This window comes from Zophobas morio, unplaced genomic scaffold (genome assembly GCF_036711695.1).
Source record: "Zophobas morio isolate AGI-343-1 ecotype UQ-CSIRO unplaced genomic scaffold, CSIRO_AGI_Zmor_V1 ptg000085l, whole genome shotgun sequence".
NCBI classification, from domain to species: Eukaryota; Metazoa; Arthropoda; class Insecta; order Coleoptera; family Tenebrionidae; genus Zophobas; species Zophobas morio.
Window position 1 is genome coordinate 117,906 of NW_026972190.1, and position 22,576 is coordinate 140,481.

The 22,576-nt window shown below is 22.4% G+C and overlaps 1 protein-coding gene and 3 long non-coding RNA genes across 4 annotated transcripts; 1 reads left to right on the forward strand and 3 right to left on the reverse strand.

The window, feature by feature from the left end:
• Positions 1–5,568: 5,568 nt before the first annotated feature.
• LOC135144191 (uncharacterized) lies at positions 5,569–9,213 on the forward strand. Its single transcript, XR_010283033.1, has 5 exons — positions 5,569–5,657; positions 6,333–6,395; positions 7,109–7,175; positions 7,269–7,381; positions 9,138–9,213. It is a non-coding gene; the product is annotated as an uncharacterized LOC135144191 (long non-coding RNA).
• Positions 9,214–13,960: 4,747 nt separating this feature from the next.
• LOC135144210 (uncharacterized) lies at positions 13,961–14,248 on the reverse strand. The gene is made up of 3 exons (XR_010283035.1): positions 14,189–14,248; positions 14,093–14,136; positions 13,961–14,040 (listed from the first exon to the last, which is right to left on the reverse strand). It is a non-coding gene; the product is annotated as an uncharacterized LOC135144210 (long non-coding RNA).
• Positions 14,249–15,807: 1,559 nt separating this feature from the next.
• Positions 15,808–17,908, reverse strand: LOC135144198 (uncharacterized). The gene is made up of 4 exons (XM_064076172.1): positions 17,847–17,908; positions 17,353–17,444; positions 17,111–17,175; positions 15,808–16,767 (listed from the first exon to the last, which is right to left on the reverse strand). The coding sequence occupies exons 2-4, from the start codon at positions 17,426–17,428 to the stop codon at positions 15,808–15,810; spliced, it is 1,101 nt and encodes a 366-aa protein (XP_063932242.1). The 5' UTR covers positions 17,429–17,444; positions 17,847–17,908.
• Positions 17,909–18,331: 423 nt separating this feature from the next.
• On the reverse strand, positions 18,332–21,457 carry LOC135144183 (uncharacterized). Its single transcript, XR_010283028.1, has 3 exons — positions 21,349–21,457; positions 20,495–20,605; positions 18,332–18,416 (listed from the first exon to the last, which is right to left on the reverse strand). It is a non-coding gene; the product is annotated as an uncharacterized LOC135144183 (long non-coding RNA).
• Positions 21,458–22,576: the final 1,119 nt, after the last annotated feature.

Here is a 22,576-nt window from a genome sequence, read left to right on the forward strand (position 1 = left end):
CAAAGGGAAGGAGAGTAGTTAGAGTTAGTTATGCCCTCCGAGAAAGCGGCTTTGCCCGGCTCCATCACAATTATTAAGAGGGCTTTGTATAAGTTTTCTCTTTTAAAACTGTAAAGGGTTAACGACTCATTTAAACACGCGACATTTACCACATGGAACTTCGTCCTAGCTGTGATGGTTAACCAAGTTCAGAAGGAATATTAGCGCTATATACACTACATCGGTGCATTAGGAAAGAGCTGTCGGCGTACCATAATCCGTTTGTGGGGAAGACATAGTTAAGTAATGTAACAGTCGTTTCTCTTTCAAGAGGTTTTTTTAAAAAATACAAAAATCAAGCGCGTTTACCATCACCTACTATGTGAGACGGCACTTTTTGTGACGGAAATTGATGCTGCTAACAAAGCGACACTAACCTCAAAGGTTGTATACGTAATTTATCGAACCGAGGATGTGAGTCGTCACCGTACTTCAGTGGTTAGAGCATTGCTGCGCAATCTCTACGCATATCACAAAGTTATAATTGGTTGCATTTAATATAATAATATCCACTGAAATTGATGATAGAGGCGCATGCTAGATTATTAGCAAAAGCTTTCTACTGTATTATGTACTTTCCTTTAAGATATTTTTTCTATAATTAAGCGATATCTACTAACGAGATTTTAAAGAAAAAGTTTATAACATATTCAAGGAAGTGTTCACTCCGCTTACCTTAAGGATCAAGAAAGGCAGATAAAACTACCTTAAGTTAGGTGCCTTTGTTCAGTACCATTACATCGTTCTTCCTATAAAAATTGTATATTGAAACCTAAACGCACTTTTAAGTTATGCTGGGGAAAACGACAAAGTATTAGTTGTTCTGCTACCTAAAAACCCGTGTTCAGTTTTTGTAAACTTTGTAATTGGATTTTGTTAATAAAAGGCCGCCGGTGGAGAGGTTGTTATATGTTTTGTATATCGGAGTTATCTGCTCATGGTGCACCCCATTAAGTTTTTATTAGAATAAAAATTTTTTTAATAAAGAAAAAATATTATTTAGTTGTTCAGTGGTCTGAAGTTTATCTTGTTACCACTGTTAGTACTTTATTGCCCGTTCGAGGGCCAATGCATGTGTGTTAGCATAACTCGTTAACTATTTATATTTCATGCTATCCTTATTTAGTCCGAATGAATAGAGTTAATGCAGTAGATAAATAAACTTGGTTTATTAAAAAAGTTTACACTAGAATATAATCCTTACCTTTGTTCTTCTTTTTTATTAAGGGGGACGGCCCTTAATGGTAAACCTGTTTTAAAACTGAAGCCCTTTTCAATATCAATAAATCACTATTTGTTAAATCTTCTAGTAGTAAAAGCTTGTGCTTTGTTTTTTATAAACGAGTAATGGGAATAATGAACTTTCATTCTTTTCTCTTAGACGACAATCAGAGGAGCTCGCTTCCTATAATTGAGGAGGTTGAGGAGGTTGATTTCAGTGGTGTTGCTTTTTGTAAACCATCTATAAACTTTAAATCAGATTGTAAGTTAAGTGACAACCTCCAAAAAAATATTAACAATACAAGTTCAAGCAATAAAAGCCCCACTAATTTAGTTGTTGCACCTGGAAGCGTTTGCATTCATAATTTTAGTGGAATACCGCCTGTTGAAATAATCAAAAAAGATATTCCAATAGCTCCAAAGCTGCCGTCAACTGTTGAATATGTTAGTAAAATTACTATGAATGATATAAATATTTTTCAGGATAAGATCATCGAGAGTAACCATTCAAATCACTTAAAGGCTAATGTCTTTAATAACGGAACTTTTCAATATAACAATCAAAAAACTGTTTATAATAATACTAGCAGTAATAATAATAATCTTAAAAAATACATAAAACCGTTATCAAAGGAAACTGTTCGGCAAACTAGAGAAAGTAAGAACTCAAATTTTAAGAAATTACAAGACTCTCTTTCAGATGTTATAGATGTTTTGGAAAAAGAGATACTGAAGAACTTTGAAGGCTATGTAAAAGTATTTTTTTTTTGATTTTTAACTTTTTCTTTAAATACTTTTTTCTTATATTAAGCTATAATAATTGATTATCTTTTAATAATAAGCGAGAAATAGTACTTCCTACCCTTTCTAAATTATTAACGGAACATGAAAATAATAAAGCCACTGAATCTGCAAACAAACCAAGTAAGAGAACGCATAGTCCTAAGACTATAAGCGAAAACTCTTCCAAGAAACTTGATAAGGGTGACTTGCCGCTGCCGCTTGGAAAAATTACTACTTTTGACGTTGATGTTTTGGCTTCAGACTCCCCCCGAAATAATAAAAGGTAAACAACAGTTATCCGTCTAAAATCTTTTTTGTTTTAAATTTGTTTTCTCCGTACTTTTCTTTTTTATCATCTTTAACAAATATTGCCGCATTGTATATATTTTTTCAAGTATAGTAAAACGCCGAAGTGTATATTTTTGTACAATCTGCTTCAATTTTTATTTTATTTTATGTGCCTTAGCTCAAGTAAAATTTCATCTTCAGTTGGAGCCGAATATAAGGATCAAACAAAATATTTACCTTCTTTAAGAGAGAGAATTAAAGTTCTTATGCCTGAAATTCTCGAGGTATTATCAAAGTTATACTAGAATTTAAATAAATTTAGATTGTTTACTTAAAGATAGAAAAAAGTATTCTTTATAATATTTTAAAATGGAATTCACCGTGTAGAATTTTAGTAAAATTCATCGGAAAAAAATTCTTTCAAAGTTGTATTCTTTATTGTACTTGTGAAGGACTTGCTACAATATTATATACATATAATTATTTGAGGAATTATTTAAAAACTATTAAATTTTGAATTTAAATTGTTTTTATAATTTTTTGGCTTTACGAAAATATAATTTTGCCTATTTATTTTTGTTTAAGATTTTAATAAAAATTTTTATTAATTTATGATTTGATAACATCTTTAAAGTTTTGATTTGTCAATTAACTAGTTCTTAGATATTTTAATTTTTTTTTTAACACTTATTTAAAACAGTTGACAGGTTTTTATCAAACCTCTTTACTTTGAAAATATATTCTTAATTTAATTATATTTTATTTAAACTTAAACTTGTTATTTTTTATTACTAAACTAAATCAGAAACCAAATTTTTCAAAAAAAAAAAAATTAATTCCTAAAGAATATTTTTTTATTATTATTTATTTTTAATATTTTCTCTCGCGATTATTCAACTTTATAACTTTTTAAAATAGTTTTCTACTAATTTACTAAATTTTAGAATTAACTTTTTTATGCGAAAAAATTAAAGTTGGTGCTTTCCTTTTTCTATTTTTCTTTTTTTATTAATTAAATATTATTGATGATCGATTTTGCTGATGTATATAATTTTTTTTATTAACAAACCTTTAATATCTTAAATGGTAATTTGGCCATGCGTGAAAAGTTGTTTAAAAATATTTATAAAAATTATAAAAATATTAAATTTGAACTGTATAAATTCGAAATTTACTAGTTTGGAATTGAATTTACAAAAGTTTTAAAGCCAAAATATTTCCTAATTTCCCTTTTTTTTTTAAAAAAAAATTTGTATTTAATTATAATTTTTTTTTACTTAATATTATTATTTTCTTTTAAATAATAATAATTATTACTTAAGGACTTTCATTTTAATTTTCATATAAACTTTAAATTTAAATATTTTTAAATTGAAAAGCAAGTGGTGTATTTTCATAACACGACATTCAATTTTTTTTTTCTTATCAAATTTTTAATCTTGAAATTTACTAATAAAAATTAAATTAAAATTTTTATATAAATTTAAGACAATCTTTAACTTTTATTTCTTAATTGATAGTTAAGCAAACTTCAAAACAACAACCCTTTGCAACGTGATCAGCACGGAACTTTAAATTTAGACGATGAAGATTTGTACTTTTTAAATTTAACTTTAGAAAATATATCTTTTCCAAATGAATTTTTTACTGAAAAAGAAGTCGAACTATTAAGTAAGTTATTTTAAATACATATAATTAAAAATTTACTTTTACTTTTGAAAAATTCCATTAAACTAAAAAAATGAATTTAATCTTTTAAAAATATTAATGCTAATTATTTGTTTGTATAGCTTCATTATTATTATTATTATTTTTTTATTAACTTTAATAATATTTATAATAACAACTATGAAAAGTTGACAGCAAAAGTTTTTTAAATTTATAATCTTTTTTAAAAAAATAAATTTTTTAAATAATAATTAAAAGTAAATTATAAAAACTTGTTTTTTAATATTAAGGTTTTTTTAATATAATTTTGGAAATAGCAATGTATGTAAAAAAGGTTTTATATTAGGAAAAGTACTTTTTATAAATAAAAAAGTAAAAAAAATATAATTTAGTTTTATTATATTTACATATTATCACTTAATTTAGCTATTTTTTATTTATTTATTATTATTATTTGATCCTTTTATATTTATCTATTATTATTTATTGGTTTTATTACGCTTATTCATATGATATTATTTAGTCAAATTAATTAATTTATAATTGTTATTGTTTAAATAAATATATTTACTTATTACTATTATATGGTTTTCCTTATATTTATTTAATATTATTATCTGGAGTATGATATATATATTTATTAATTATTGTTATATGGATTTTATTATATATAATAGTTATTATTTGTTTTTATTATAATTATTTATTAACTATTTTATCTATTATTATTAATGTTCGAATTTTTTATATTTATTAATTAAAATTTAGGTTTTTTACTATTTAAATTCTTCTATTATTTATATTTATTATTATAATTAAGTTGTATATTTTTATCTGCTATCATTATTTAGATTTTATTGTGAACATTAATTTATTTTTTATTTAATTATTATATTTATTATTATAGACTTTTATCATATGTAATAACCTAATTTTTATACTATTTTTTCCTGCTAATATGTTTTTTAAATACTTCTTATGCATTATATATATAAAAGTTGTGATATTATAAGTATAAATATTTTTTTTAATGATTCCATTTTATTAATAATATTATATGTCAATTATTATTTTTATATATTACTTTTGTATATATAATATGAAGAAAAGGTTAGAGTTATTTATTTTGTATATTTTATTTTAGTTTTTCAAAGTCTATATTATTTAATAACTTATTTTTTATTTAAAGTAGATACTTACTATTTTCCACAATTATTCATATACTATTTATGATTAACTATTATTATAAAATCTATAAAGTCTTCATTTTTCTTTTTTTTTTATTATTACTCTGTATTTACTATTTATTTATTCTATCGTTACTTTTTTTATCATATTTTAAATGTAACATTGTTATATATTACAATATTATTATTATATACATTATATATATCATAAAAATATTATTATTTTAAATTATACTTTTACTCTTTTCACTTATTTCTCTATTTGTTATATATTAATATTTCTAATAATATATTTATATACTTATTACAAAATGCATTATTCATTTTCAAATAATATACTTTTTCATTAACTTCGTGAAGGGTATAGTTTGCCCCAACATATTACAAACTCCAACCCTTTTAGTATAAACAAAAAAAAAATGCTACCCACTTCTATAAGAGTCCACGAAACCGGATCCGCAAGAACCGAAGGTTTCCCGAAATTTGTTATAATATATATATAATATAAATATATACATTTTTAATACGCGTAGTATCTAACTGTTGGCTATAATATAAATTTTTTTCTTATCTTATTGGTTTATTACAACTTTACTGAACGTTAAAAGTGTGTAATAAACTGGTACGTGATTTATAAAAAACTTTTTTTTTAATTTTGTAAATATGTTTACATCAATAGCCACACGTGCTTCATTTCGTAAAAAAGTGCAAATACCACGTGACAATATCGAGGGACTTTTTTACAAACGTAGTATTATCGAAACAAAATATCTAATAAGTTCAAAACTCTAGCATATTATTAACATCGGATTGGCTTATATCGGGCAACTTTGTACCAATTAAAATTACGCAGTAGTCAGCAACGTATCAAATTCTAATATAAGTATTGTTTTTAAGAATTTATAATACATTACATTATAATTATAAGATTCTTTTCTAAGAAGGTTTGAGAAAGTTCGCTCTTACTTATGATGTATGTAAACCCTTTATCTTTTGGTTTTTTAAGGATTTTAGTGACTTAACATGTATTCATTATATTTATGGAATGCCTAAATTTATATATCATTTGTATTTTTTATTTGTTCCCATGAAGCTTTTTTATTGGCGTTGTGTACTTTAACAGGATCTATCTTTCTATTTTGATAGGATTTTACAAGCTTACTGCAACCGAAAAATCCTTCTTTGCCCCTAAAAACTCCTTTTTTGTTTGTACGTTAATGAAAATTGCTTGACAATTTATATCTTTGTAGAACTTTTATTATAATTATTTATTTATGATAAATTATTATTATCAACTTTTGTTTAAATAATTTATAAGAATTTCTAATAAAGCGTAACATTCATATAAATTTTTGTAATACTCCCTTTTAAATTCATTATATTTAGTTATAATAAATCCATCAATTGAAGATAGTATACATTAATTGTGAACCCCAACAATTTTTTACTGAAAAATAAAAAGGAGAAAATTCAACGTAATAAACTAAACATAAACGCATGTTAAAGTAAAATTTTTTTAGAAGTGCTCATTTTCTAAGGGACTATTGATAAAAAAAAAGTCGTTTAAGAACTACTGGATAATATTTTAAAATTTTAGAAATCTGATTGGTTATCAACAATTTGAATTAAACTATGTCGTTTCTCATTGGCTTTGCAGCAGTGTTTTATTTAAATGCTCATAACTAATTAGTTTATTTTTAAAGTACTTTCACGTTCATGTTCATCATTTTTATAATGTAGAGAAAATATATTATTGTTAAACTTTTTTAATGAAAAACTTGTAACATACATTTTTTATTTCTTATATTATTTACTTGTTTTATATAAAAATAAAAAACCATATAAAAACCATATAATTAAGAATAGAACGAAAAAAAAAGTAAACTGTTTATAATTTACCAATTTTTGTACTGAAATAACAGCCCAACAAACTTTATTAAGCGGCGGGCCCGTTTATCAATCGAATCGAGACGTTCGAGCTTTAACAAGGTTTTTGATACCTTTATTATTATTATTATTATTACTATTATTATTATTATTATTATTATTACTATTATTATTATTATTATTATTATTATTTAGAACTATTGGCGCTTCTTCAGAGCATGTTGAGTGGTCGAGCAAAAGGAAGAAAAAATTGCGATTTGGACGGTCAACTATTCATGGGACTGGCTTGTTTGCTTTAGAAGTTATTGGTTTGTAAAAAAATATTTTTTGTTCCATTATTTTTTTTATATTTATTGTTAATAAAGAAAAGAGACAGTAATACTTTTTTAACATTAAGTATATAATAAACTTTAAAGTTTTATAATATAGTTGTAATAATATTTATATTTGGATTACATTTGAGTATGTGTTAAATATTGTTTTTAAAATTTTATTAATTATAAATATTCAATTTTTATAACAAAACTTTTTATAAAAAAAACTTCATATATACATATATATAACTGTTAATATAACCATATTAATAAATAAAATTTTTATAATTATTAATAATTTTAACATCGAATTATATATTTAGTCTATATTATTATATTTACTATATCTAAATTTATTATAAGTAAAAGTAATAATTTTTTTTAAACTTATTCTTAACTATTAATAATCGTTAAGTTATGTTATGTCATTAGTACTATTAGGTATCTTTCGGATGTTAATATTTTTAATATAAGAAGGACTGTAATTAATATTTTTATAATCTTTTTATATAAATTCTAATTTTTTTCTCGAATGTAATTATTTTTCATACAAGAAAAACTATAAAATAAATTTTTTTCCATTTTTATATAAATTCTTTATTATTTATATATTATGTAGTATAAACAAAAACTATACGAAAGTTTTTATATTTTTTTTAAAAACTTTATACGTATTTTCCTTATAATATTTTTACTTTATTGTGCTTTTTACTTATTTTTTCTACTTTTATACTATTGTTTTTCAATTATTCTTAAATTTTTATTATTTAATAAAATTGATAACTCTTTTCAAAGTTTATCTCATTTTTTATAGTTTATTTATAATATTATTACTTATATATACTTTTAAAGAAAAGTTCTACATTATATTACCACCTTTATTAATTTTTTTAATATTTTTATAATTATTAAAATAATTATAATAAATTTTATTTATATTGTTTATTTTTTATTATTAAAAATTATTTATTACAAGTTTTTTATATAAATATTTCGTGCTTTTAGGATATTCATTATTTCTGCTTAGTAACTAAACGTTTTATTTTATAATACTCAATATTTATTAACTTTCTTAAGAACTAAAATTATTTATTTTTTATAATAATTGTTAATAAACTTTATTTTTGTTAATAAAGTTAAAAGTTTATTTATTTTATATCATTATTTATCTTTATATTTTTTATATATTAATATATTTTTATATAGTATTAACAAATAATGTTTAACTTTTATTATTTTTTTATATTCATTTTTATATTTATTATTAAAAATAAAAACTAAAAAGAGTTGTTTATTATTTTTATTATATGTTTATTATTATAGCTTTTGATTTTTTTTATAATCCTCATTAAATCCATTATTATTAAATAAAACTAAAAATGCTTCTCATTATTATTATTTGCTATATATGTTATTTAATATATTAATTATTTTAACTTTTAATATTTTTTAATATTATCTCATTCACTATTACTTTAAGTAGACTAAATAAATTATTAATGCTTATATTATAATTATATAACTTTTTATTATTATAAATATTTTAATAATATTTCCAGAATTGAAAAGAAATAAATACAACTTTACGCACAATATTTCATATTATTATTTTATATTTATTTTTGTTATAAATTTTATCTTCATTTATAATTCATTATTTAAATTTTTTATTAATATTGTTATTATTAACCTTTTTTATATTTTTTTCTCTTACTTCAAATAATATTTTATTTATACTATTATTTTTAAGAACCTAATGAGTTTGTTCTGGAATATACTGGAGAAATTATAAGGAAAATTGTAGCCACTAAGCGGGAGGCTTTGTACGAAAAAGAAGGAATAGGAAGCAGTTACTTGTTCAAACTGAACGATAACTTTGTATTGGACGGCACTAAAAAGGGCAACGAAGCGCGTTTTATAAACCACTCTTGCGAGGTATGCAAAGAAAATAATGAAAACAACTTTTTTATATATGAAAAGTTTTGTGTATGTTCGTTGTTGGTTGTTTTTTATTAACGTTTTTTTTAGGAAAATTTCTTACATAAAAGTTTACTGAGAAAATAAAATCAAAAAGTTAAATATTTTATAATAGTTCCGTTTTTAGTTAAATATTATGCTTTATATTTATTTTAAAATCTTAATTAAGAAATTATTTTATATATTTTTTTAAAAACTTTTTCTTATATTTTATTATAATTGTTTAGAAAAAAAAGTTTTTTGAAATAAATATTATATTTTTATTATTTTAATATTCATAAATTAATAAACTTCTGAAATATTTATAGTATTTATTAAAAATATACTTTACAAAATTTTTTAATTTTTATTAAATATATTAATTTGAAAGATTTGTTATAATAATTTTTAAAGCAAAAACTCTTCAGGATTAAAATTGATAATAAATAAAATAAATTATGTACTTTTTATTAATTATTAACTTTTTATATATTTTTTTATTGAACTATTTTACTGAATAAATATTTTATGTTAAAATTTTTATTTTCTATTTTTTTTATAATATAAAACTTTTTATGAAAATATACGAGATAATATTTTATTTCCTAATAATTATTTTTATATATATTTTTATTATATAAAAAGTAAAATTCTTATAAAATTTAATATATATTTATATGAAATATTGTTTATACTAAAAAATAGTCTTCGTTTTGCATTTTATTATTTTTTCTTTTTGTTTTTACTTTATTCAACTACTAATTTATTATATTAGAATGTTCCATAATTTTTTTTATTTTATTATAAAAATAGAAATTAACTTCTTTGGTGAATTTATATATAATTTTATGTTTAATAAAAATTTTTTGTTCGAAATTTCAAGTTTTATAACTTTTTTGAAAAAATTTGTTTTTGCTCACAATTTTATAATTATATAAATTTTTATTTCTTTTTTTTTTTAGTGAATAAAAAAAATTCTTTTATTATAATTTATAATTAAGAAAAAATACTTAAAAGAGGATAATAAAATCTAATCTATATTAAAAATTAAAGAAATTTTATTTTTTATTACTATAAATTGGAAAAAATATTATGCTCATTTCTTTATACATAAAACTTTTATAAGTAAATAATAATTCGGTTAAAGTTATTTTAATTTAAGTATCATTTCATGTATTTTAGATTGTATGTATAACCTTTTTAATACTTTTTAAAAAAATATTCGTTTGAACATTTTTATAATTTTTATATAGAAAATGTTAATATTATTTTTATCATATCATATAAAAAAATTTTTTTTATTATAAAAGTACTAAAAGCTACTTTTTTTGCTTTCATAAAAAAATGATTTCCTTTTCTAATAGCGAACAAAAGTAAAGTTTGATTTGTAACAAATAAAGTGTAATAATTTTAAAGTAAAAATTTTTATACTGCAAATTTATTTTTAAAACCTTAATCAAACAAATTTTATTTAAATTTATATTTATTGAACGCCTTTAAATTTTTATATATATTTTAACAAATATTTATATATTATATTTTTTATTAATATATAACTTTTACAAAAGATTAGAATTTTGACAAGTGATTACTAATAAAGTTTATATTTTACTTTTTATTTAAGACTACTTACAAGAAGACTTAGTATTAAAAGTCACAAATCAATCAAATAAGTAAAATCTTGAAAAAGTAAATAATCTTTTATAAAATCGGCTCTCAAGCGACATAGCGAATCTAATCTTAAACAAAAATACTTAATTCCTTTATAAAATCACTCACTTTACAAAATTGACAGCTGTTTCTTTAATAGAAAAAAATATATAAGAACTACAAAAAGATACGCACAGGTTTGCAGGACCGCCCATAAAGGTCGCTCTTAAAAAAATATAAATTTTTTTTAGAGTGTTGCAAAGTTTTATTAAAATTGCGACATCTGATCTTTTTTTTTTTTGGCTAATTAGCTCTTAAACTGCTTTCATGTGACACATTCTGAGCTTACTCTCCAATTAGTATAAAAAAAATTTAAATCCCAATATAAATATTAAGAATGGGGGGCCGTTCAAGTAAGCAGCACACGGTAAACTTTTTGTAATTAATTTTTAAGTTATCTTCATAATAAATTACTAAGTTTTATAAGTATTAGAGCTAAAATTAATTCTTTTATTCTCCAGTCTTAAAAAAGACTCTCTCTCATTATTTGTGTCAAAACTGTTAAGTTTAGTTTAGTAAGAAAAAGAGAAAGTTATAATAAAAGTTATTTATAAAATTTTGCTTGTAATATATTTGATCTAAATAATGTTACAGTGTGCAGTCATTAAAAGAGTTTAATATGCTTTATTAGAAATCACAAAAGATTTAGCGTTTTTTCTTTAAACAAATAATCAGTTTTTCAAAAAATAATTCGCGAGATTACTCACACTTTGTTAAAAGTTTATTAAAAAAACTCTAAGCCGTTTTTTTTAGTTAAATTAAGTATTTAAATTATAAAATTTAATAAAATATTTTTTAATATTTTTAAAAAAAGTTGTTTAAACCTTTAACTGGTACGAATGTATGTATATAAGTTTTGCAAAATGCGGGTTGGACAAATTTTTTTCATGTTTTCTATGTAATCCAAATTTTCTTTTTTTTACTCTGGAAGATTTCTGTGGAATAACATTCTTTCAATAGTTTTTTTTTATACAATTCAATTTTTTTTTAACATAGTAGATCTCGGTGGTCTTGGACAGAATTTTATTAATAGAATAATTATATTACTCCAAATTTTTCTTTTTTCGTGGGGCTTGCACATATTTTTCTTAATAAAGTCACTTATATATTTCAATTTTTTTATAATGAAACAGATCATTAAAGGACATATACAAAGGTCTTCCTCATATTCCCCTACATAAAATCAGGCACAGTTTCCAAATAAGTACTTGTGTTCGTACCAGTTAAAAGAGTTTACAGAATCAAATAATCTGAATCACGAATATTACTAACAATTTCTGCGTGTAACAATTATTTCATTGATGATTTACAATTATAGTTTTACTTTTTATAATTAAAAAATCACTTTATTAAGATCAAAACTATTCTTGTAAACACAATTTTTTACGTGCAGCTAAACCGTGATTTTTGATATATTTTCTATTCTTAAACACTCTTAATTTTTATAAGCAGCTAAACTGCGATTTCTTGTAAGCTTTAATAATTAAAAATTGTCAGAAATTTATTTTTAAGAGCGGGAATATAAGCAAACTTGAGCTAATTTTATATTTACGGATATTTGATACTCCTTTAAATCTCACAGAATACTGTAATTTGTGGTGCATTAGCGTATATGCTTGGCATCTTGTTTGTTAATAATATTTACTATATTCTAGTTATAATATTTATAGTTTTATAAACCATACTGCTTTTAATCTATAATTATGAAAATTTCAAGGTTAAAGGTAAAGCTCTGCAAAAGTTAAGACCAAAAAAATTACACTTACACTTTTTGTTTATATTTACTAAAAAGCTTCTATTTTTTTTTTAATTTCTAAATCTCAGTTATTTATTAAACTTTAAAAGTCATAGTAAATTTATTTCTCCTTTAAAATAAATTACCACGAATTTAAAAATTTCCATAATAAATTAAATCTATATTATAGGACGTGAAATGTTGACAATTCTTTTTATTAAGTTTATATCATCTTTATATTATATACCAAAAAATTATTTAGTAAATATTTTTTATTTTTCTTCAAATTTTTTTTACTTTTTTTGTTTAAAATTTTCACCCTTTTTATTTATTTATAATATACAATAGCCTAATTGTACAGCGAAAATCATAAACACTCGGCACTCTTCTCATATTATTTTTTACTCCAAAAAAAAAATTCAAATTGGAGATGAAATAACATACGACTATAAATTTCCTTTAGAAGTAAATAATTCATCTTTTATCGATTATGAAAAATAATTTTTAATTTTTTTATAAAAATAAGGAGAAGAAGATTCCTTGTAAATGTGGAGCAACAAACTGTCGCTTAACCTTAAATTAACCCAAAAAAATCAAAAAATAATTTAAATTCTCATTATAACAGCAGTTTTTAAAAAATTTCATAATATAGAAAGTAAAAAATATTTTATTATTAAAAATATGGATAAAATAATAAAAGAAAGCATAGCTAAAGGAATCCAACAATGCAAGCATCTAGTAAAACAGTTGAATCAATCCAACTATGAAATCGATCAAATTCAGCGGTGGCATCCCGCCCAGCATTTTCTAATAAATAGGAAACTCCTATAGAATAAACATAAATATATGATATTTATATATATAAGCAATCTCACGTCCCTAAATATTTAAAAAAAAATAAAATTTAAAGAAACTTAAGTTGGGGTTAAGTGTGTGATAATTATGGCTTACATGTAGAAGAATTAGTAAACTTTACATAAATTAAAACAAATTATTTTGATTATTTCAAAACATATATAATTTAAGCTCGAGTTGGTGTTTTGAGTGTGATTTATAAAGATTAAATTATATGAAATTCTATTTAAAATTAAGGTCAATAAAGCCCAATTCGGTATTATTCGTGCGATTTATAGGCTTAGTCTGTATAAGAAGGTTCTAAATTGGCGTTACCTCCTGGATGAAAATCTATAAAGCTCGTAACATTATATATTATTCCTTTCACTGCAATCCAGCAATCTTCAGGTTTATTGTGCTATTGATTAAAAAATAATAAAAATGTCTATAACTTGTTTTTTAAAAAATACCCTTAAAAGTTCCTTCTTTGATATACGCTTTATTTCAGAAGTACCTCCATAAAAAATTTTAAAAAATCTTCGCTATAAGTAGTTATGTTATATCACCTCGTAAATCTTGACCAGTTTTTTTTAATCGATCCCATGCAAAAAGATTTTGAGTTGGCGCTTTATTATTTAATGATTTGTCACTCATGGAAAGTTAAAACTTAAACGAGAGTATTTTTTTTAAAATTGAACCTAACAAATAGTCAAATTAAATTAATAAGAATTATTTTTACCAAATTTATTATAATAAATTCCTTTAAACTGTTAAAGTTGTTAATATTATTTTCCACTAGAAAAAAAATAATTTAATTATTGTATAAACACTTAAAAAGGGAAATAAGAAACTTAGAAAATTTACATTTTGACCGCAATTCGCAAAAAACTATGAATGCAGGAAATTGTTTGCTTGGCGCTCCATAAAAGCTATAAGCAGTGCAAACATTGCTTGTCCTTCAGCAATTTGTAATGTACAATAAATTTGATTAATAGTATTATTTGTTTTTAGAATATCACTTTAGTAATGGTACAGGTCTAGAAAAGGTGACGAGTTGTCGAATATTTTGCCTATATACTAGCCAACGCTTTAAAAACTGTAGTATTAAAATTATCACTGATTGAAAATAACCGAACTTTAAAGTGATAAAACTCTGCGAATGTTTTTAATTCTTAGGCGACGAAAGTCCCATGATAAGCAGAGTTTAGGGCAGTTATCCGTGAGAAAAGATAAAGTAATACCTTTTTTCACTACTAACTTTACTGTATGCTACTTTTTCCTTATAAATTATTATTTTAAAAACTAATTTATTCCTGCTGGGTGAAAATAATAGGGGTGCTGAAGTTTTTAAAAGTTAAGGAATTTTTTAATATCACTTTTTAGTGTTCAAGAATTATTCCACGAAAACGTATTAATTTTTTTTCTACAATTAGTTATACTTTAGTAATTTTTGTAATAAATTATTGTTTATGTTAGACTTTAGATAATAGGCAATTTGAAAAAATAAACTTACCAACATATGAACACTTACCAAGAAATACTTGGATTTCAGCGTGTAGGCGTATGCAGTTGTTTCTCAAACCCCCTTATAGAAATTTTTCTTCCTATAATTTCATTCGAATACTGAGAAACTTAGTGGTAGAAGTAAGATGTTAGGGTTAGGGTCACACCCGCATGACTCGCCTGCGGTTATTTCACACGTCATAGACTATGCTGACTCTAATTAATATAAGAACAATCCCGAATATTTAAATGCTCGAAAGTTGTAAAAAAAATTAATTGTACACTGAGGACTAATATTCTCAGCAAGTTAATTATAAAGGATGGATAGACATTTCCTAGACAAAGAGTTCGAGTTTCGTTAACTTAAGTTACCTATAATTATTTTAAGTCACTTACGAGGGCATTCTGATACCAAGCATAGTTGTTAAATGGAGATTATCTACAAAAGTGTAAAAGCTTTTGTAGTTTTTCGCACGTAAGAGATGTTTTCTCCAGTTACTATCACTTTTGAACAACGCTTAATAATAATCGTGAGATCCAAGTAAAGATTTGGTGAACAATACTTAAAAAATGTTTTTGTAAAGTAATATTACAAGGAACATAGTAAGGAAAGCTAAGTAGTTTATTTGATGATCTTTTTAACAACGCTATATTACATGAAAAAGTAGGAAAAGTATTCAATCTATACAATTTCATGATACAGTCTTCTTGTTTGCTCAAAACGAGGACAGTTCGTATCGCCCAGTATGAACTCTTTAATATACACAATCGAAAGACTACTGGTTAGTCGTTCATGGCCAGTCAGAACAAAGTCATCATTATTAATGAAATAGTCAGCAAGTCTGGTAATAATTTGGGGTCGCTTAACTAAGTGATTATCGTTCATTTGTAGATGAAATATTGCTTGTAAGAGAGAAAGAATTAGCGTATTGCTCACGTCTTCAACGGAAGAAGACGCGTTGTCCGTGTAGAGAGCCAATAAGAATCGACCTAACTGTTTTTCCGGTTCCGAGAGGCAATTACTCTTACAAAATATTGTTTGCTGCATAACAAACAGCACCAAGGCGACTTCTTCTGATGAGCCTCTAAAGAGGAGAAGCCACCACAGCACCCAATAAGCTTCCAGATAGTGATCCTCATCCGGTCGCTCTAACCAAGTACGAATCGCCATTAACAAAAGGTTTCGAATCTTTTCCCTTGAGTTTGCTATAAAACTGTCTTGAAGTTGGCGAATGGCGAGGGGGAAAACTTTTTTAAAGCACAGGACCCACTTTTGTTCCTCTTCGCTCTCGTAAGTTTGAAGCCCAGAGTAATAATATTGAAGAATGACTACACAGTCAACACGTGACAACCATCGAGAGAGGCCATTGGCCAGACAGCTCAGTATAAGATCGCCCACGTGAGTCTCCTCGCTTTTTAGTGGAAGGACCAAGTCCCGGCAGAGAAGCGGAAGGTGTAAAAAAACTTCCTTTGATTGGTCCTTAGTTTTTTGAAACGGCGCAGTTATATTTGATAAAAGTTTAAAAAGAAGCTGAATGCAGTGTTCCTCGTAACATGTGCTCTCCCTCTCCAAACGCGAAGAACTAACAAATTTCAGTGCAATTTTATTGGTTGATTGTTTTAACGTGGAATTTTGAAGGTTCTAAGTTATTATATTCAATAGAAATTTGCATTAATAAAGTAAGTAAGTATTTATTTAAAATTCATAATATATTAAAAGACAGCAATAAAATATATAAAACTAAAAAGTGGAGAGTATTATTTAATGAAATGCAGCAATGACTGTATCGAAATATTATATAAACTGATAATACTGCCACTATTGACTGGCTAATTTTCAATATTTGCTGTAATTTTTATGACAAGCGTGGCTATATAAAAAAACAGTTTAGATGATACATAAGAAACTAGGAAATTCGGGCTATATTTATACTGCTATTACCGATCTTTATAGTATTAATGATCGTTATAATAATAATGCATACTTTTATGTAGATTGTTGATAATATGTAGAGGCACCAAGGAAGGAAGCCATACAGTTTAACCATTTCTACAATTCATAATAAATATAAAATTAATAAATATTTAATATAAATTGATAATTCTTTAAAAGCAGATAAAAAGAATTATAAATTAAATTAATATAACACATTACTTGAATAGCAACGTTAAAAAAAATCTCGAATATCTCAAAGAGCGAATGAAATTAAAATGGTTTTAAAATAACCAATAGCAACAGATTCCATGGAGGAGGCTTCTAAAAAGGCGGAAAGCACCAAACTTCTAGTATAGGCATCAGCCATTCCGGTTAAGTAGAAGCTTATAAAATAAAAATAATGAGAGTGTACATTAAAACTATTGTGTTATAAATTTTGTGAATATTATCTTCAAATAAATAAAAGTTTATACATATATATAGAGTTAAATATTAAAAAGAAATTAACTATATACATAAAGTAGAACTAAAAAAATAAAAGCGGTTTCATTAATAAATATAATAGAAGTGGTAGCACTGTTAAATAACACAGTATCGAGGGATCTCCACAAATAAAAAAGTTGAAATTACTTGCTTAAAAAAACAGACTGCTCATTAATGTAACCCAAAAGTTAAATATAAGCTATTAGTCAGTATTTTTGCGCTCTTTTAAGATAATTTCTTAAAAAACAAGAAATAATAAACTCCTTATCCATCTAAAATATTTCGTTTAAAAAAATATAAACCTTTGCAAAAGCTCTACCACGTGCTTTTTTTTCCAAAGGCTCCAATCACTAAAAGTATTGATACCATGCCCTGAAGACAATTAATAATAGTGATAACAATAATAATAGTAGTAACCAAGCAGATGAAGAATGACTTCTTTTTCCATTAAGTACTCTTTCGAGCCGCTGCGTTTAATATTATTTATATAAAACAAATATTAATCCATAGAATTTTACACAAAAAAAATTTTTTTTTTAAGAACCTGAAAAAAAAGGACGGAAAGAGCGGAATTTCATTTAAGTTAATTTTTGTACCAATAAGAAGATACTTTAAAAACTTCATAAATCTAGAAAGAAAAGATTTTATTATATATATTAAAATCCTCTACTTATAACAAATATTTAATATATGTATAATAAATATATAATATATAAATATTTATTTAAAAAAAATAATGATTTCCATTACAATGGATGGGAAGGTTCGAGGATAACGCTGACGCACTCGGAAAGAAAGGAAGTTACAATGGAAGAAACTTGAGAGCACGTGGGCTCCAGCGATCCTCGCAAGACTTGTAAAAGTAGAAGCAGCTTTTTTTAAATAAAAATATCAGACTACGTATGTATTTCTTATTTTATTTTCTTATTTTCGAGTATTTTTTATTTTTATATTATCCTTATATTTGTTTTACAAAAATAAAAAAAATTAAAAAATGTATAATTCAGAATATAAAAGATTTAGAAAATCAATCTTAATGTTACAAATTTTATAAAAAATGAAAGATATAAGCCTACGCATAATTATTTTATTAAATTTTTTATTATTATTTATTTGAAGTTTATATTAAGGTTGTTTTGAAAAAAAAAACATTTCAAATATAAAATAAACATATTAAAGAATATTGCTAACAATAAATTTTCAAAAAAATATTATAAATAAATAAATGATAAAGTTAATAAGTATTATATTAAATTATATACATTAAATTTTTTTTATTAATTCAAAACGTAAAAGTATTAATATTATATAATAAATAATAAGAAAAAGAAATATTAATATACCTTAAAAAAAATAATACTTTTAGCGGATATAACAATAAATTTATAATGGTAATCATAATACGATTTCGTTTATTATTTTAATAATATATTACTACTATTTATTCTGTTAACTTTTTCTGTTAACCCAAAACGTAAAGTATTGTATTAACAAAAAATAAGTATACAAAAATATAAGAAATAAAAAACACATTTATTATAATACATTATAAAAAAAACAATAATACTTCTAACAAATATAATAATATAAATATATTGTTATATAACATTATCACTATTATCTTAGTTAATAAATAAATAAATAAGAATAATGAAAAAATAATAAATAACAAAAATATATTTATATCTATAATATTATAGACTTTTATAAAAAAAAAATTCATATAAACAATAACTGCTTTTCGTTTAAAGAAAAATCAATTTTTTTTAAAAAAAATGTTTAATAATCTCTAATCAAAATTTTATATCAAAAACAATACCTCAAACGAAATTTAAAAGTTATAAGTAATGACTTATTATCTTTTCTCTTTTATATTATTAAAAATGTTATTTTTTTCATTGTTTATAAAGTAATTAAGTTATACTTTGCCAAATGAATTTATTTGTTTTGCTTTTTTAAAAATATTTAATGTTTTATGGAAAATAAATTTTTAATATTTTATTTGTAAACTTTTTTATTTTCTTAATAAGTTTTTTTATTTTTTTTTTAATATAATATATTAGTTATATAATTATTTAAAAGATATCTATGATTGTAAATAAATTATTAATGATAAATATAATACGACTTTTTTTTATTTATTAAATTATCACTATACTTTTTAATACATACAAAATAGTAATATAAACCAACAATAAATAACTAAAAATTATATTACTAACAAATGTAATAATAAGTGGATATTTTGTTTTTATTATATTATAATAATAGACTGTTTAATATCTTAATTATTTAAAACATAAAAGTATTTTAGGGAATTAAATAAATAACAAAAATATATAAGAATGGAAAGAATCAAATTATCATATTTAGTTTAATAAATTCTTAGAAATAATACTATTATTAATTATAAACTTGTAGAGTTTTTATAACCAAATAGAGATTTATTATAAATAAAATGTATTTATTAAATATTAAATATTATTATGAATGAATGAATGAAAACATATAAAATAGTTTAAATATAAATCAAAACCAATAAAAATTGATTAAACTCAAATTTTTACAAAAAAAAGTAGATAACGAAGAATAAATTTTTAAATATTAATAATATAATTTAATCATTTCATATTATTTTTTCTAATAAAAAAGGAATAAAATTAATTATAAATAAAAAAAATTGATAACGAATGAATAAGAAAAATTAATCATTTCATATTAATTTCTTACATTAAAAAAAGAGAAATTAACTAAAAATAAAAAAAATATAAAATTCTACAAAAAAATGATGATAACGAATGAAAACTTCAATAATTTTTCAGGAATAAATAAATAAATAAATTTAAAATATATTAAATAAAATTATTTCCTAGAAATATTAAAGCAAATGAAAAAATAAAAACATTAATGAATAATGGACGTGATATATCCAAATATGACTGGCCCAAACCTGCGGTTTCTCCTTGAATTTCGTGCAAAGTACATGTGACCCGTAAAAAAGATTTAGAGCGTAACTGGCCGCAGAACGCACGGCAACGTGTAGAGAAGACAATAGTTTTATCTAAAGTTGAAAATAAAGAAATCTTATAATATTTAGCATAATCGAACAGTGAAACTCTAAATTTATAATAATCATATAACAATAAAGAAAAGGCCAAGAAAATTAATATTAAGCCAACTATTTATAATAATTATAATAAATTATTTTATAAAAGTCGAAAAGAATAAATATTTATATAAAATATAAAAGGGGCTATGAAAAGACTTATAATATTAATATAAAAATGCAACAATCAGCCAATAAAATTATAAAATGCAAAATATGAACTATTTATTATGAATTTCATAATATTATTAATAGTGAAAAAAAAAAGACTTACAATGTAGCAAATGTCAATGACAATAAATTAGAAGTAATCCAATAAAAAAATGAATATGGTTATAAAGAATATTAATTGCATACAATGTTAACCAATAAACAAGTAAAAGGCATTAAAATGTTTTTACCGACTCAACAAAGTCTAGTAGTTGCGTTCATAATTTCTGTGTAAAAAATTACTTTTACCTTATACTATTATTTTTTACAAGATAAATATTACGCTTAAATGTAAGCTAAGAATAGGTATTTGTTATATATATAATAATAATATTTTAAAAATAATGAAAAAGGACAAGCAGTAAATAAAAAATATATAAAAAGTTCCAAATAATAATAATAATAATAAAACTCTAAAATTCAATAAAACATTATATTCCAATCAAGCGGAATTTTATCCAAGTGAAATAAGTATAATTAAAAAGGACCAAAAAGGAGATCAATCCGATTTTAATAAAAGCGCAGCAGTCGATAGTTGAGGATTCAGCAAATAATGAAGCAAAAAGGGGAAGTAAGAAGGCCACATCATATACTTGTGGGGAGCTATAATCAAAAATAATAAATAAATAAAAACTAAAGTGATGTTTATTATAAAAAGTAATGAATATATGAATATTGAGAAGAAATAATTAAAAATAGTAATAAATAATATTAAAAAAATAATATAATAATAATTATTAAATAAATAATAATAGATAGAAAAAGACACACTATAATTATATATGATTAAAAATAGATATATGAATAATAAGTATAATAAATATTTATACGTCGAGTTAATAAATATATAATTCTGTAGAGGCTCCCGTTCGAGTGGCTGATGCAGAAGTTGAGTAGAGCAAAACTGTAGTGAATGCTGAAGAAGTTTGGGGTTGATGCACTCCAGAGTAATATCACTTCTGACTTCTGAGTAACAAAAAGTAATATAATATGATCAACTTTCTTAAAAGTTGTATATATATTTAATAAATAATGACATACAAATAGAAATTATTATGAATGCTAAATTTATTATAAATTTTATATATACAAATAACTATATAAATAATTACACTAAATAAAGTTTAAAAAATAATGTATATCTAAGTTAAAGCAATAAAAACATATTCCAAAAAAGAGAAGAAAAGAGTATTATTCTGCATATTAATATTATAAATATTTTAATAAAAAATTAATAGATAAAATATTATAAAAAACATTATAAAGATAAAATAAAAAAAAATAAAGTGTAATAAAGTATTAAATTAAAAATTAGTAAGTTTATTGATGAATTCATAAATAAAAAAATTATATATAAATATAAATATAAAAAAGATTCATAAAAAACTTAATATTTAGTGTACATATTTTTATTAAAAAAGCTAGTCATTATTTTTTGTAGTATTTATAAATAATTGGAAGGATTTTCATGCAATAAGTAAGTTGCATTAGTTCCTTTTTTAGAAAAAAAGGGAGCAGTTTTAAATATAAAGAGGAAAATAGTTGTAAAGGGGCTCAAATTAATAAAAGATGTCAAAAAAAATTCTTGTAATATTAAGTATAAGGTGCGAAATAGTATTTTATTTGTACCTATAAAAAATTTAATTTATTAATTTCATAAACTTCTTAGAAAGTTAAAAAAAAACAAAAATATTAATGAGCGTAATAAAACTTTTC

What these genes read in the sequence shown, in the direction of transcription:
- LOC135144198 (XM_064076172.1), bottom strand. Translation starts at nt 17,428, where the DNA reads ATGGCTGATGCCTATACTAGAAGTTTGGTGCTTTCCGCCTTTTTAGAA. An exon ending in CATGGAATCTGTTGCTATTG is followed by an intron (nt 17,176 to 17,352) that starts GTTATTTTAAAA and finishes TATGAATTGTAG; the next exon opens with AAATGGTTAAACTGTATGGC. An exon ending in TATCAACAATCTACATAAAA is followed by an intron (nt 16,768 to 17,110) that starts GTATGCATTATT and finishes ATAATAACTTAG; the next exon opens with AACCTTCAAAATTCCACGTT.